Here is a 12,812-nt window from a genome sequence, read left to right as displayed (position 1 = left end):
AATTTCACTTTATTACTCAAAATAGCAATGTATTTTTATTTCTTTATTCAAATTACTGTTTTTGGGCCATGCATAAGGGACTTTTTTTCCGGTTCATCCTGGACATTAGAATCCTCAGGACCGGCCCTGAGGATACTGTACATGACGTTATCCACCCTTGGACGTTTCCGCCGTTTTACTCGGTTCGGGGATGTAACAGTGACAACCACACACCATAAACATCTTTTATTGTTCACAGTGGGGCTCACTTTATCATATGTAGGAACCACTGTGAACTCACCTTTTTTATTTTGATTATGCTTGAGGTCATTAATGGAAGCAATCCCACACTCTCGGGAAGAGACCACATACATCCCTTACTTCATTCTTATGGAACTTGGGTATTGGTGTTGCATTACTTGTGACACACAGAGAAGAACATTAATTTTCGATGTTTTAATTTCAAAAAAAGTTAAAAGGACTGAAATGTAAACTAGTATAAATATAGGGGTTCATTTCTAATTACAATTTAACGAACAACAAAACCCCCGTCTTAAACCCCTCCTTATCCCCTCACTTTCTCCCCTCGTCTCTCCAATCCAGCGATGTTCTCTGCTTCCCCCAAGCTACTCTGCCCTTACAGTTTTTCTTTCACAAAATATCCTAATTACCAGCTCCCATTTTCACCCAAAATTCGCTTCCTTTATCCTCACAAACCCCTAATTCGATGTGCCAGAAAAGGGTCCAAACGAACAGGTAAGTCGAGGTACCCATCAGAAAAAAAGAAGCTAAAATCAATCCAACAAACTCAAACCGATATCGATAAGTTCAAAGGGTTTTGGAGGCTTTTCAAACTCGGTGTTCCCATTGATAGAGACGCTGGTAAAGATTTTCTTGATGTTTCTGATGCTTTGCTTGAGGAGGTCGCCAAAGTTCTTGAATTTCCGGTAATTGGGTTAATTTTCTTACATTTGATCAACGCCTATCCATTTTGAAGTTAAATTTTCATCCATCGTACTCGACCTTCATTTCATATATGCCAAAATGCAAAAAATACTACTCTGGACGAATTATCGAAATGCAAATGCCAAAAAAAAACCATTGTACTATGCAACTTTTCTCCATAATTTGCTCATTTTCGGAACAAATATTGCTATCTTTCCATATATTCACAAGATCGACAGCCTGTTTGCAACAAAAAGCAAAGTACAATGGTTCAAAAAATCTTTCATTTTTCTATGTATGCAATTCTGGTTTGATTGAGCAAAGCTTCCAATGTTTTTTTGTCCAGGTTGCTTCAATGTTACCCCCAGAAGCTTTTACAGTTTTAAGGAAATCCTTTGACGCTAGAAAGGTCAGCTTTTTGCTTTTTCTTTATAACTTTCACTTGTTAACCAACAAAAAATGTCCAAATTTAGCTCATTTCGAAAAAAAAATTCAATTTTCAGAGTCAGAAGGAGCCGAAATTTGTGTACACAGTGGAAATGGACGTCGATAAGCTCTTGAATCTTGAACCCCGAACATGGGACTTTATTTCACGCTTAGAACCCAAAATTGGGGTAATCGAGCATACGCCTCATGAGAAAGTCATTGGTGATTTAATTAACATAATACACAATAACAAGAAACTCAACCAAGATAAAGTGAAAGGAGAAAATGGTCATACTAGTTCATTAAATTCTTACAAGCTTCCATCAACTAAAAAGGCAAAGATTGCAGTTGTGGGAAGTGGTCCATCTGGTTTGTTTGCTGCTCTTGTACTTGCAGAGTTTGGTGTTGATGTGACTTTAATAGAAAGAGGGCAGCCTGTCGAGAAACGTGGGCGTGATATTGGTGCTTTGGTTGTTAGGCGAATACTGCAAACCGAAAGCAACTTTTGTTTTGGCGAGGTTGCATTTTACATCTTATTACTCATTCATTTTCATACTGTTTCTTTTTGACTTAATGGACTTAATCTGGTAAGTTATACCTGGGTGTTTCTTTTTAACTTAATACAGAAAGAACGAATTCAAAGGAGAAAGTAAGGGAAATGAGGCCTTCTTTGTTAAGGCTATGTTTGGCGTACTAGTTGAGAAGCTAGCTGATAGCTGAAAAACTAGTTATATGAAAAGCTAGCTGATAAAATTTGACGTTTGGTAAAACTAGCTGAAAGATATTAAATGACATAAAAGGACATTTAAAAGAATATGTTTTCTATAATTAATTAAGGGGTATATTTGGAAAATTTTAAATAAAGCTCCTAAAAAGCTAGTCTATGTCGCTTTTTAAAAAGCTAGCTTATAAGCTACTTTTTGGCTTGCCAAACATGACAACTTAAAAAAACTTGAAAAATAAGCTAGCTTATCAGCTAGCTATGGCACGCCAAACACAGCCTAAGTCCTAACCTTTTTTTAAACCTTTCCCTCAATTACCTTTTCTTTTAAAATGTGCTATCATTTTCTCAAATATTATTTAAACATCATTTATCCGGACAAAAAAGTTGTTATTTATCATGGACTTATGGTTGACAGGGTGGTGCAGGTACTTGGAGTGATGGAAAGTTGGTGACTAGAATTGGGAGGAACAGTGGAAGTGTTTTGTCTGTGAGTCTACTTTCTCCATTCTAGGCAACACATTTGCATATATTTATTCATAATAGCAACATACATAAATTTCTTTACTGATAATATTAATAGCAATATGTAATGTAACACTCGTAAGCATTTTTTTTTTCCTCAAAAACTCAGGTTATGAAAACCTTAGTTCGGTTTGGAGCTCCAGAAAGCATCCTGGTTGATGGAAAGCCCCATTTAGGAACCGATAGACTCATACCACTTCTCCGTAACTTTCGACAACATTTACAAGATTTGGGGGTGAGTTACATGTCTTAATTGATTAGGAGGGCATTTTCGTCTTTTGCACAAAGAGCAAAATAATTGCAATATTTTGTCTCATTAATATCTGTCAGTGTCAGTGTCACTTCTCTGTCACTGTCACTGTCTATGTCAATGTCACTACTGTCTCTGACTCTCTGTAACTGTCACTGTCACTGTGAAATAATACAATTAATTGAATTTTGTTATTTGCGAAGGTTAATATAAGGTTTGGAAGTAGGGTGGATGATCTGATTGTAGAAAATGGTCATGTTGTTGGAGTGAATGTATCTGATTCAAGTGGGAGATTAGGGTTTAGTAGTGAGAAGCTGGGATTTGATGCAGTTGTTCTTGCAGTTGGGCATTCTGCACGTGATGTATACCAAATGCTTCTTTCTCATAATACGGAATTGGTCCCTAAAGATTTTGCTGTATGTTCCAATTAAACCTTGCATAATACATTTATATTGTGTGAGATAAACTTTTTTTTAATAATATATTTTGGACTTGTGTTATCAACAGGTTGGTTTGCGGATTGAGCATCCACAAGAATCGATAAACATCATTCAGGTTGGAAATATTTTGTGCCAAATTTACTACTTTCTCCCTCCATCTGATGAAACTTGCAATGCATCAAAATAAACAATCATAAAATTTCCATTTAAAGATTGTTTTGACAACTAGTTCTTTTAATATTTATCAAGTATCTAGACTCCTATTCAATCAAGACAAAATAACAAGGCTAACTTATTGTAATTTTTATGTGACAAAGGGAGGAAAATGATGTTTTTAAGTGGCATATCTATAGTTTTTCTAATTTTTTTTAATCTTTTAAACATATAGTACTCAAAATTGGCCAATGAGGTTCGAAGTGGACGTGGGAAAATACCAGTTGCAGATTACAAGGTTGTTGAATATGTCAAAAGAGAAGATAATAACGATACACCACAAAGGAGTTGTTATTCTTTCTGCATGTGCCCTGGTGGACAGGTAAAATAAAAACATGAATCTTAGGTTGTGTTTGGTTTGTGGATTCCTCCAGAATTGGAATGTGAGATTCCAGTCCTTGAGGTGTTTGGTTGGTAAATGATCAGAATTGAATTCCATTCTCCTTTTACCAGAGAAACAAAAACCTCCTTACAAACTCTTCTAACCAAATGCGTGACACATTTCAATTCCTTCAGATTCCAATTCCTTTGACTGATTCCATTCCATTGACGGATTCCATTCCTTCCAAAACATCTACAGGTGGTTGTAACGAGCATAGACGCATCAGAACTTTGTATAAATGGCATGTCATTTTCTCGAAGAGCATCTAAATGGGCTAATGCTGCACTTGCTGTCACTGTTTCACCAAAGGATTTTAATGATCTTGGTTTTCATGGACCTCTTGCAGGTGTTGACTTTCAGGTACTTCTTTCCATCATCAACATTCATACGCTCTATTACTTTTTCATTTACAAAATCATACAAACTTTTCTCCTTAAAAAACGCGTTTGTATTTTCTCAGAGGGAATTCGAACAAAGAGCAGCTATTATGGGAGGTGGAAATTTCGTTGTCCCTGTGCAAAACGTTAAAGATTTCATGGATAATAAATTGTCTGGTAAAATTTTGATTTGATTCATGTCCTTAAGCCCCAGTGTATTACACTGCAGTCTGAGCAGACTATTGTTGATGTGACAAAAGTTGCAATTTTTTGTTTTATCCAAAAAAGTAGAACAGAGTGGGACAGGGATAGCAAAAGACATAAATGCCCTCCCTCAATTAACGGGTTTTTTTGTTGTGTCAGCAAGTAATATACCATCTTCAAGTTACCGATTAGGGGTGAAGGCAGCAAATCTGCATGAGTTGTTTCCTGTTCATATAACAGAGGCATTACAGCATTCAATCATGGCGTTTGACCAAGAGGTTTTTTACTTTGACTTTGCACAATCTTCAAAAAATCCATGAGTTTGAATGTAAATAATGTTTCTTGTTGTATTCAGTTACCAGGATTCATTTCCAATGATGCCCTTCTTCATGGAGTAGAGGTAATATTACTAGTTTCCTCCAAAAATAATGAATTAACAAAAACATGTTCTCCCCTCTAAGTCTTTACTTTTTACAAATTTGGCCCCTCATTGCAGACTAGAACTAGCTCTCCTGTCCAGATTCCTAGAAATCCAGACACTTTCGAGAGCATGTCATTGAGGGGATTATATCCAGTGGGAGAAGGTGCAGGGTATGCAGGTGGGATCGTGAGTGCAGCCGTTGATGGGATGTATGCTGGTTTTGCTTTGGCAAAAAGTCTAGATCTTTACAAAGCTGATGACATTGAATCACTTTTTGGAAGGACTCAAAGTTCTGGATTCAATAAATATTAAACGTAACATACAAAATAGAATTTTATTTGAATAGTCCACAAATTTTGATCCTTTAGAAATACGTTATCTATGTAACATGAGGTAAGAAATCAAATTCGTTGCATAATCTGATAAAAAGACTTGACTATACATTTCGTTATATTATGATTAAAATAAAAATATTGTACAACTTCTAGGTTAGTTGAAGGCCTATAAGTGGAATGAAAAGATGGGACTTGTGGTTGTCAATGGTACTACTAGTGATGCAGTTGGTACAATTGAATTTTTTTAAGTGGACTAAAATTATTAAAATTATCGATTTGTAGGTATTTGCACATGATCTCTCATGATTTTAGCCTCCAAACATGCTTTATGTTCAAGTTTGGAGATGTTTTGTCCTTTTCACATTCAAGTGTTTTAGTTCCATTTCATGCACTTTTCTTTTATTATATTAAATTATGAATTTGAATGATTGGTAATCATAAAGTAATCGGAAACTTTGATACTAAAAATATTTTATTACCGGTCATTCACAAAGACAAAATGATGGAAACTTGTAGAGCAAAATATGTTTTATAAAATTATTCATTATTTTTAATTGGCAAAAAAGTGTTTTTAGAATTTTAGACTATTAGTTACCTGTTTCCTATTTATGTGGCTTAATATATTTTTTTAATCTATTCTGAAAAACAGTTGGACAAGTTCCATGGCTATTATTTATTGACGAGCGTGAAAAATTAGTTGTAAACAATTCAACATTTTGGTAGGAAGCAATGGAGGAGAATTTTGTGTAGATGACACGTGGCATGTCATGAAGACTTAGATGCTTCAATTTTACATCATGGTGGTTGTTATTGTGAAAAGTTAAAGGCATTTAATGATTGCAGTTAAGATTTATATAACTGATATAAGTAATATTGTGTTACATAGCATGTGCTAAAGTTGAATTTTTGTGTGGTTTAAAACTTTATACTAATTATCTTTTGTATACCGGGTTATGGACTTATGGTATGGCTTTCTTCCTCTACTTCGTAAGTAAAGTTTTGTTTGAATTTTGAAATAAAATATTACACCCTTTCAGTTTTTGTCAAAAAAAAGAAAAATTGAAAATTATTGTTGTTTGTTTTGAAGTATCTAAAATCCAAATGATATTCAACATGTAAAATTTACATTTATACACCTCGAGTTTTGATCATCAACAAACGAGTTCAACTTGTATGTTGAAAGTGTATGTATGTATATTTGGCAACGAGCTTTCGCCTATTTAGATTTTACGAAAAATATCAAACTAAAGAAAACATTTCATTTAGGAGTAAAAGTCTAAAACTTTTATTTTAAACAAAAATTTATAATCTAAAAGTTATTTCAAATAAGTTTTGAAAATCTATCGTATTAAAACAAAGAAATTTGTTTAATATCTAGATGACATTGATATAATTTATTGTATTTTATAAACTCCAGTTTGGTCAAAATCTATATACTGGATTTTGCAAATAAACATAAAAAAATGTTACAAATTTGACCATAAGAAGTGCACGAATATGGATCCGATCCGATTTCAATGACATAATCATAAATCCTATCCGGATCCACCAAAATTCAATCCGGGTTGAGGTGGGTTTGACCGGATGATGGATTTGGATCCGCACTTTGGCAAATTTTATATCAAATCTAAATTTGTCTCTAGAATATGATCCGGTTATAATCTAGTGGATCGGATAATCCAATCCAATTTAGTCAAAAATCCGGTTTCCAGATTAGATCAAATCCAAATCGGATATCCATTGTTTATATATGTATACTTATTTGCATAAAATATACAAAGATTTTTACTATATTTATCGTAATATTTTTTTTACCGGATGAAAAGTCAAAAACATCTAATTTATTTCTCTTGGTTTAGATTTGTAAAGAATATTTATGTCTTCTGAAATACGGATCAAAATGTTAAATAACCTAAATATAAACAATGAAAATCCAAGTTTGTATACGGTTTATAATTAATCCGGTTCCGAATCAAACCGATTCTCAATATCGGGTTTGCTTTCCACTTCATCCGCAATGAACAGTTGAACACCCCTAATTTATCTTAAGCATAAAAAAGATTATTCCTTGGATTAAAGTTGATCTCTCGTGGCGCCAAAACATACTTTTCCACCTCCTTCAACAACGTCTCCCTGTTCAAATCCTCAGTTTTAACCAATCAAAACTTCAGGATTTAACTCTTCATATACCTCTCCTCAACTCTCCGATCGATCAAATCACCTTTCATGATTTCATCACCATAACTGATCGCTGCTCAGATCACTTTTTCTGGTCTCTTTCTGCGTAAGTTTGCATGAATACTGTGTAAATTTCAAATTACTATTATAATTTATAAACTGTTAGGATTGTTAGATTCTTATATTTCAATCTCAATATTTAAAAAAACTACTGCTGTGTTTAACTTTTGTGATCAAACTTATTGTCATTAATGATCAATTGAGATTCGCCGTTTTTAATTAGTTTGATTTAATAGTTTTCTAATCTAGGGTTTATGCTAGCATTAATATGTGTAAAAAAAGAAGAAGACAATAGATCCACTTTAAAGTGGAGATCTTATTTCCGTGATGGTATTAAAATAATAATTTTCAGAACAATGTGTTTTCCACCGATTCTGAGAATTCGGCACTGTTCCACAAATCAGGGACATGATCTGCAAAATCCAGACATTATATCATGTAGTGCTCATAACTTCATATAAAATGTTACTCTTGTACTACAAAATTATGAGGTTTTAATTTTTTTTTTTATCATATCAGGTTTTTACATCGATAATCGTACCTCAGTCTCGAAATTTGCAAATTCGATGAGTAAAATAGCTTTTTTATCAATCTACTCATCAAATACTATATTTCGTTTCATCAATTAATAAGTAAATCCAAAATGGAAAATGAGATTTCAGGAGTTTTCATGGTATTAAAAATATTTTCCGATCTGAGGTTCAGACATGCCTTACATGGATTTATGACATTATTCGATCCTTCTTGTTTATATGTATTATAAATATATGTTTGTCTTGGTGAGCTGATTCAATGAATCAATGGAGATAGACAATGATCTTCTTCTGCACATGGTCCTCCATGTTTGTTTCCTCAACCCTTATGATTCTATACATTATTACCATCTTAAATTTAATGCAACTATTTGTCTATTTCTATATGGTTAAACTTTGACTGTAAAAACCTACACGTAGACTTCACTTTTTCAACTCCAATATGTTATATATATATATATATAATGAGATTCTGATTGTCTCTCCCTTCCATTTTCCTCTCAATATTTTTGAATTTTGAGAAAGAAACTAAACCGATCATAGGAATTGATTCTTCTTCTTTTGTAAGTGTGGTCTGTAAAGTGCAATTTAGTCCTCTTTAAACTTCTGAAAATCTTCTTGATAGATTAGGATTCAGGGAGATATTGTATTCTAAAGACATACACCCAATTACATATCTTTGCTTCAAGCTTCAAGTTTCAAGACAATTCTTATTCTAAGATCTAGGTGTACCTGTAAAGTACAAAGAGTAAAGACCTATGCTTTTGATCAACTTTATACCTTTTTGGTCATAACATCTCTTTATCTATTTGTAACAGTTCAATTATGGTGATATAGCATCACTCTGTAAAGCAATTTGTTGTTTTTAAGGATCTGGGAAATGTTTTTGATCATATGATAGAAGAGCTTAATCCAATGTGGCCAAATTTAAAGACTAGGGAAGTTAGTTCTAGATACAAATCACCTACACCAAGGCGTTGTCCTTCTCCAAACACAACAAGAACAGCTACAACACCACAAGTATCCACACCAAATAGAGCTATATCTGCAGAAAGAAGACGACCCGGAACACCAAAATTACCATCATACCCCTCCACCCCAATCCATGATACATCTATCAATATGGAAGTGATAACCAGAAAGGCAATTCCTTCACCAATGCGTAGTCTAAGTGTTTCTTTCCAATCTGATTCATTTTCCATGCCCACTAGTAAGAAAGAGAAGCCACCTCCTCAAGCTCTTTCTGATCGAACCCTAAAGTCATCATCAAATGTATCACTTAAACCTTCTAGAAAGTCTACCCCTGAGAGGAAAAGAAGTCCACTCAAGGGTAAAAATGTCATCGACCAATCGGAAAACTCCAAACCTTTAGAGAGTTTACATTCTAAACTAGTGGAACAACATCGGTGGCCTAGCAGAACAAGTTCTAAATCTAAGCCTTTAGGAAAATCCACAAGTGATCCTGCGAGGGTATTATCGTCATTTTCCGATAAAGGAAAGTTGGAATATGACAATCTACTAAGAATGTCGAATCTTGTTTCTTCAAGGTCTCAATCTTTACCTGCTGTTACACCAAACAAGCCATCTATTTTGGCTTTGAAAAATGTCAGTCCTTCTAGAAGGTCTTGTAGTCCTTTGAGACAACCCTGCAACTCAAATAAAGCTTCTGTTCTCACATTTATTGCTGATATTAAAAAGGGAAAACGAGTTGTTGATCAGATAGAAGATGCTCATTATCTGAGACTACTTCACAATAGACAAATTCAGTGGAGATTTATTAATGCCACTTCAGAAGCTGGCTTCAACTCCCAGAAATCAACTGCTAAGGTTTGGTTTCTTTATTTCTAAAAGGATTAAATGAAAGAAATAGCAATACACTTTTGTTTGATGTCTTTATTATAGCTAAATTTATTATATTTCATGATGCAGAAATCTTTATTTAATGTGTGGAGAAGTACCTCAGAACTCCATGATTCAGTAGCTGCAAAGAGGATTGAGCTCAATCAATTGAGACTGAAGCTAAAACTTTATTCAGTTTTAAATCAACAAGTAATTCATTCTCCCATAACACTTTTTAATAAACCCAATATTATTTCCATATTCATATTGTGATATCTATGGATCAGATGACTTACCTCAATGAATGGGCTTCAATTGAAAAGGAGCACAAACTTGCTTTGTCTGGTGCTAATGAAGATCTAGAGTCAAGCACTCTTCGGGTCCCTGTAACTAGAGGTGCAATGGTATGTCAGTTCTTGAAAACTAAATAGGACAAAAATGTAATTTCAGTGAATAGAAATTTAATTTTATATTTGTACAGGTGGATATTGAAACTTTGGAGTCTTCTCTTTGTTCAGCTATCCAAGTGATGGAAACAATTGGATCTTCCATACAGTCTACTCTATCAAGGGTGAGATTTGTGTTGTCTGTGATATATCATATATCCTAAGTTTTTGTATATAATGTTTATAGTTACTGATTTCAAAATCTATATATATACAGATGGAGGGACCAAATTGTCTGGTATCTGAACTTGCTACTGTGGTATCACATGAAAGGGCTCTTCTTGATGAATGTGAAGTTTTATCGACTTTTGTAGCTTCTTTACAGGTAAAATTACTTTTATTACCACAAGTTTCAGCATTTGATCATGTCATAGTTCTTTAAAAAGATCTTTAATGTTTGATTCTTTTATACAGGCAAAGGAATACAGCCTTAGGACACACCTAGTACAATTGAAACAAAATTGGACACCTTCATAAGTCTATATCTTCCATCATGATAACTTAAATCTACCAAGGAAGAAAAAGTCTTGAAGAAATTGGTAAAGTCATGGAAAATTGGTGAACATGAGATTTACACTTTTATCATGTGAAGATATCTCTTATACCGATACATGTCTTGTGGCACAACTAACACAATGAGTATATAGTTTTTTTTAGAAACGGAAAGATGGAATACAACAACCAATGTTGCAATCAAACTAAGAAATAACGTGTAAATATTACGTGAAGAGTTTCGATATATCATAATATATGTTCTATAGAACGATGAATTTGGTGTATGTTCTAGATTTTTATGGTTACTGCAAAAGAATTATTCTTCCATCAACCCCAGAAAGTAGAACGCAGAAAATATGAGGGCAAGAAAAAATAAAGACACCTAATGGCCTTTATATAGACAGCCTTACAAGTGAGAATCCTAAGGTAACAAAAAAAAATGGCTAATAAAGCCTAAACCATAGTAGTCCCATACAAACTGTGTCACTTTTAATGCAACGTTTATGGAAAGGTTGCATTTCGTATAAATATCCAACACAATCCACATTGGAAACAAAATTCTCACGTTGTAGCTATCGAATTTTTCATATTCTCTCTGCAAAACACACTAAAATTGTTAGCTTAAAAATATAGAATTTTAATTAGATTGTATTTGTTACACAGATGCAATGGAGTTTTACTGAATTGGAAAGGACAAAACAAACTTTTGTAGGGTTTAAAAGTGTGAGTCATGTGCTTTCAGTAGTATAGGCCTCTACTACTATTCATACCTACTCATACTCGTCCCAAGTATTGTCTCGCAGTTCCCAAGTTACCATCTATAAGTTTTCACAAAGAAACGTTTCACGCCCGAGTGTGTTCTTTAACAACCATTCCATATCGGGAATATTATCAAAGTTGGGCAAGAAGATGGGAATCAGGTTAACAAGAAAGGTTGTAACTTTCAATTCCTATGACACTATCTCTATAGACTTTATCAGCAAGTAATGATATATTTCCTATGTTATTTATATGAAACGATTGGACAATTGCGTAACCAGCAATTTGAAAAGAATATGCGAGTTTATAAGGCACGAAAGAATATGAGGCATCACAATCAAATAAGATGTGAGCAGATTTAAAGTTTACGAGAAATGTACCCGTCACATCATTCGGGTCCTCGTGTGCCTCTTCTGTGGTAATCTAAAATGCATGGCCTTTAGCTATTGACACCTCCTCCTTTGGAGTATTCCTTGGTTATTAAACGGAAACTTGACTTCCCGCCATCTGACTAGTAAGAGTAGGACAGAAACGCTTATTGTGGCCGGTAACACCACAAGCAAAGCATGTAACACTCTTCATTGGACAAACAGGCTTTATGTGACCCATTTCTCCACATCCATGACAGGTCACCGCTTTTTCTGTTCTGCATTGACCTTGGTGATTCTTTTCACATTTTATACATGATGGCGACTGAAGAGAAAAAGATTGTGATCTACCACGACCACGAATTGCGCTCTGAGATTGCTCTCTTGTATTAGAACAAATTGAACATATCGAGTTGGTGGAATAGAGGAAACAAGAACAGTTTGATCGATACATGAATGCTTTGGAACAGAAAAAGTGGCACCACATATCTCTAAGTCATGCTCACGCTTTCGAGCATACTCAACAGCTTTGTCAAAGGATAAGACATCCCGATTAACTACAAAATCGTGGATCTCATACCGCAGTCCATCCAAGAATAACTGAATTTTATCATCTTCAGTGGGAATATACTCTGCGGCAAACCGTGCTCTTTGATTAAATTGAGTTTCATACTCATTCACGGTCATTCCTTCTTGCTTAAGCTCCAGAAACTCTTTCTCCAATCTCCTCCTCATGTCTAGAGGACAATACTTCTCTAGCAAACGAGTTTTGAACATCTCCCAGGATAAATTCTCCTGGTCATACTCGTTGAGAGTTTCATATGTTGCTTCCCACCCGACCAAGGCTTCTTCGACGAGCATTGCAACAACATAATTAGCCTTGTCTTCATTATCTACGTGAGAAATACGAAACACT

General features: G+C 34.3%; 2 protein-coding genes across 2 annotated transcripts; both read left to right on the top strand.

The window, feature by feature from the left end:
• Nucleotides 1-536: 536 nt before the first annotated feature.
• On the top strand, nucleotides 537-5,324 carry LOC111878173 (uncharacterized). The gene is made up of 13 exons (XM_023874685.3): nucleotides 537-926; nucleotides 1,271-1,333; nucleotides 1,428-1,868; nucleotides 2,490-2,561; nucleotides 2,706-2,831; nucleotides 3,050-3,262; nucleotides 3,354-3,401; nucleotides 3,675-3,821; nucleotides 4,080-4,241; nucleotides 4,342-4,435; nucleotides 4,622-4,740; nucleotides 4,818-4,862; nucleotides 4,959-5,324. The coding sequence occupies exons 1-13, from the start codon at nucleotides 585-587 to the stop codon at nucleotides 5,193-5,195; spliced, it is 2,109 nt and encodes a 702-aa protein (XP_023730453.1). The 5' UTR covers nucleotides 537-584; the 3' UTR covers nucleotides 5,196-5,324.
• Nucleotides 5,325-6,670: 1,346 nt separating this feature from the next.
• LOC111878195 (QWRF motif-containing protein 4) lies at nucleotides 6,671-11,100 on the top strand. Its single transcript, XM_023874703.3, has 7 exons — nucleotides 6,671-7,502; nucleotides 8,808-9,816; nucleotides 9,919-10,038; nucleotides 10,116-10,232; nucleotides 10,310-10,399; nucleotides 10,492-10,599; nucleotides 10,689-11,100. The coding sequence occupies exons 2-7, from the start codon at nucleotides 8,884-8,886 to the stop codon at nucleotides 10,749-10,751; spliced, it is 1,431 nt and encodes a 476-aa protein (XP_023730471.1). The 5' UTR covers nucleotides 6,671-7,502; nucleotides 8,808-8,883; the 3' UTR covers nucleotides 10,752-11,100.
• The last annotated feature ends 1,712 nt before the right edge of the window (nucleotides 11,101-12,812 follow it).

This window comes from Lactuca sativa, chromosome 5 (genome assembly GCF_002870075.4).
Source record: "Lactuca sativa cultivar Salinas chromosome 5, Lsat_Salinas_v11, whole genome shotgun sequence".
Taxonomy (NCBI): domain Eukaryota; kingdom Viridiplantae; phylum Streptophyta; class Magnoliopsida; order Asterales; family Asteraceae; genus Lactuca; species Lactuca sativa.
Note: the sequence above shows the minus strand (reverse complement) of the source record. Positions and strands in the feature narration are given on the sequence as shown.

Bases quoted from the DNA above. Each gene is read 5' to 3' on its own strand.
- LOC111878173 (XM_023874685.3), top strand. From the start codon at position 585: ATGTTCTCTGCTTCCCCCAAGCTACTCTGCCCTTACAGTTTTTCTTTC. The intron at 2,562-2,705 runs GTGAGTCTACTT...TCAAAAACTCAG, and splicing joins ACAGTGGAAGTGTTTTGTCT to GTTATGAAAACCTTAGTTCG. The intron at 4,863-4,958 runs GTAATATTACTA...CCCTCATTGCAG, and splicing joins CCCTTCTTCATGGAGTAGAG to ACTAGAACTAGCTCTCCTGT.
- LOC111878195 (XM_023874703.3), top strand. From the start codon at position 8,884: ATGATAGAAGAGCTTAATCCAATGTGGCCAAATTTAAAGACTAGGGAA. The intron at 9,817-9,918 runs GTTTGGTTTCTT...TTCATGATGCAG, and splicing joins CCCAGAAATCAACTGCTAAG to AAATCTTTATTTAATGTGTG. The intron at 10,233-10,309 runs GTATGTCAGTTC...ATATTTGTACAG, and splicing joins CTGTAACTAGAGGTGCAATG to GTGGATATTGAAACTTTGGA.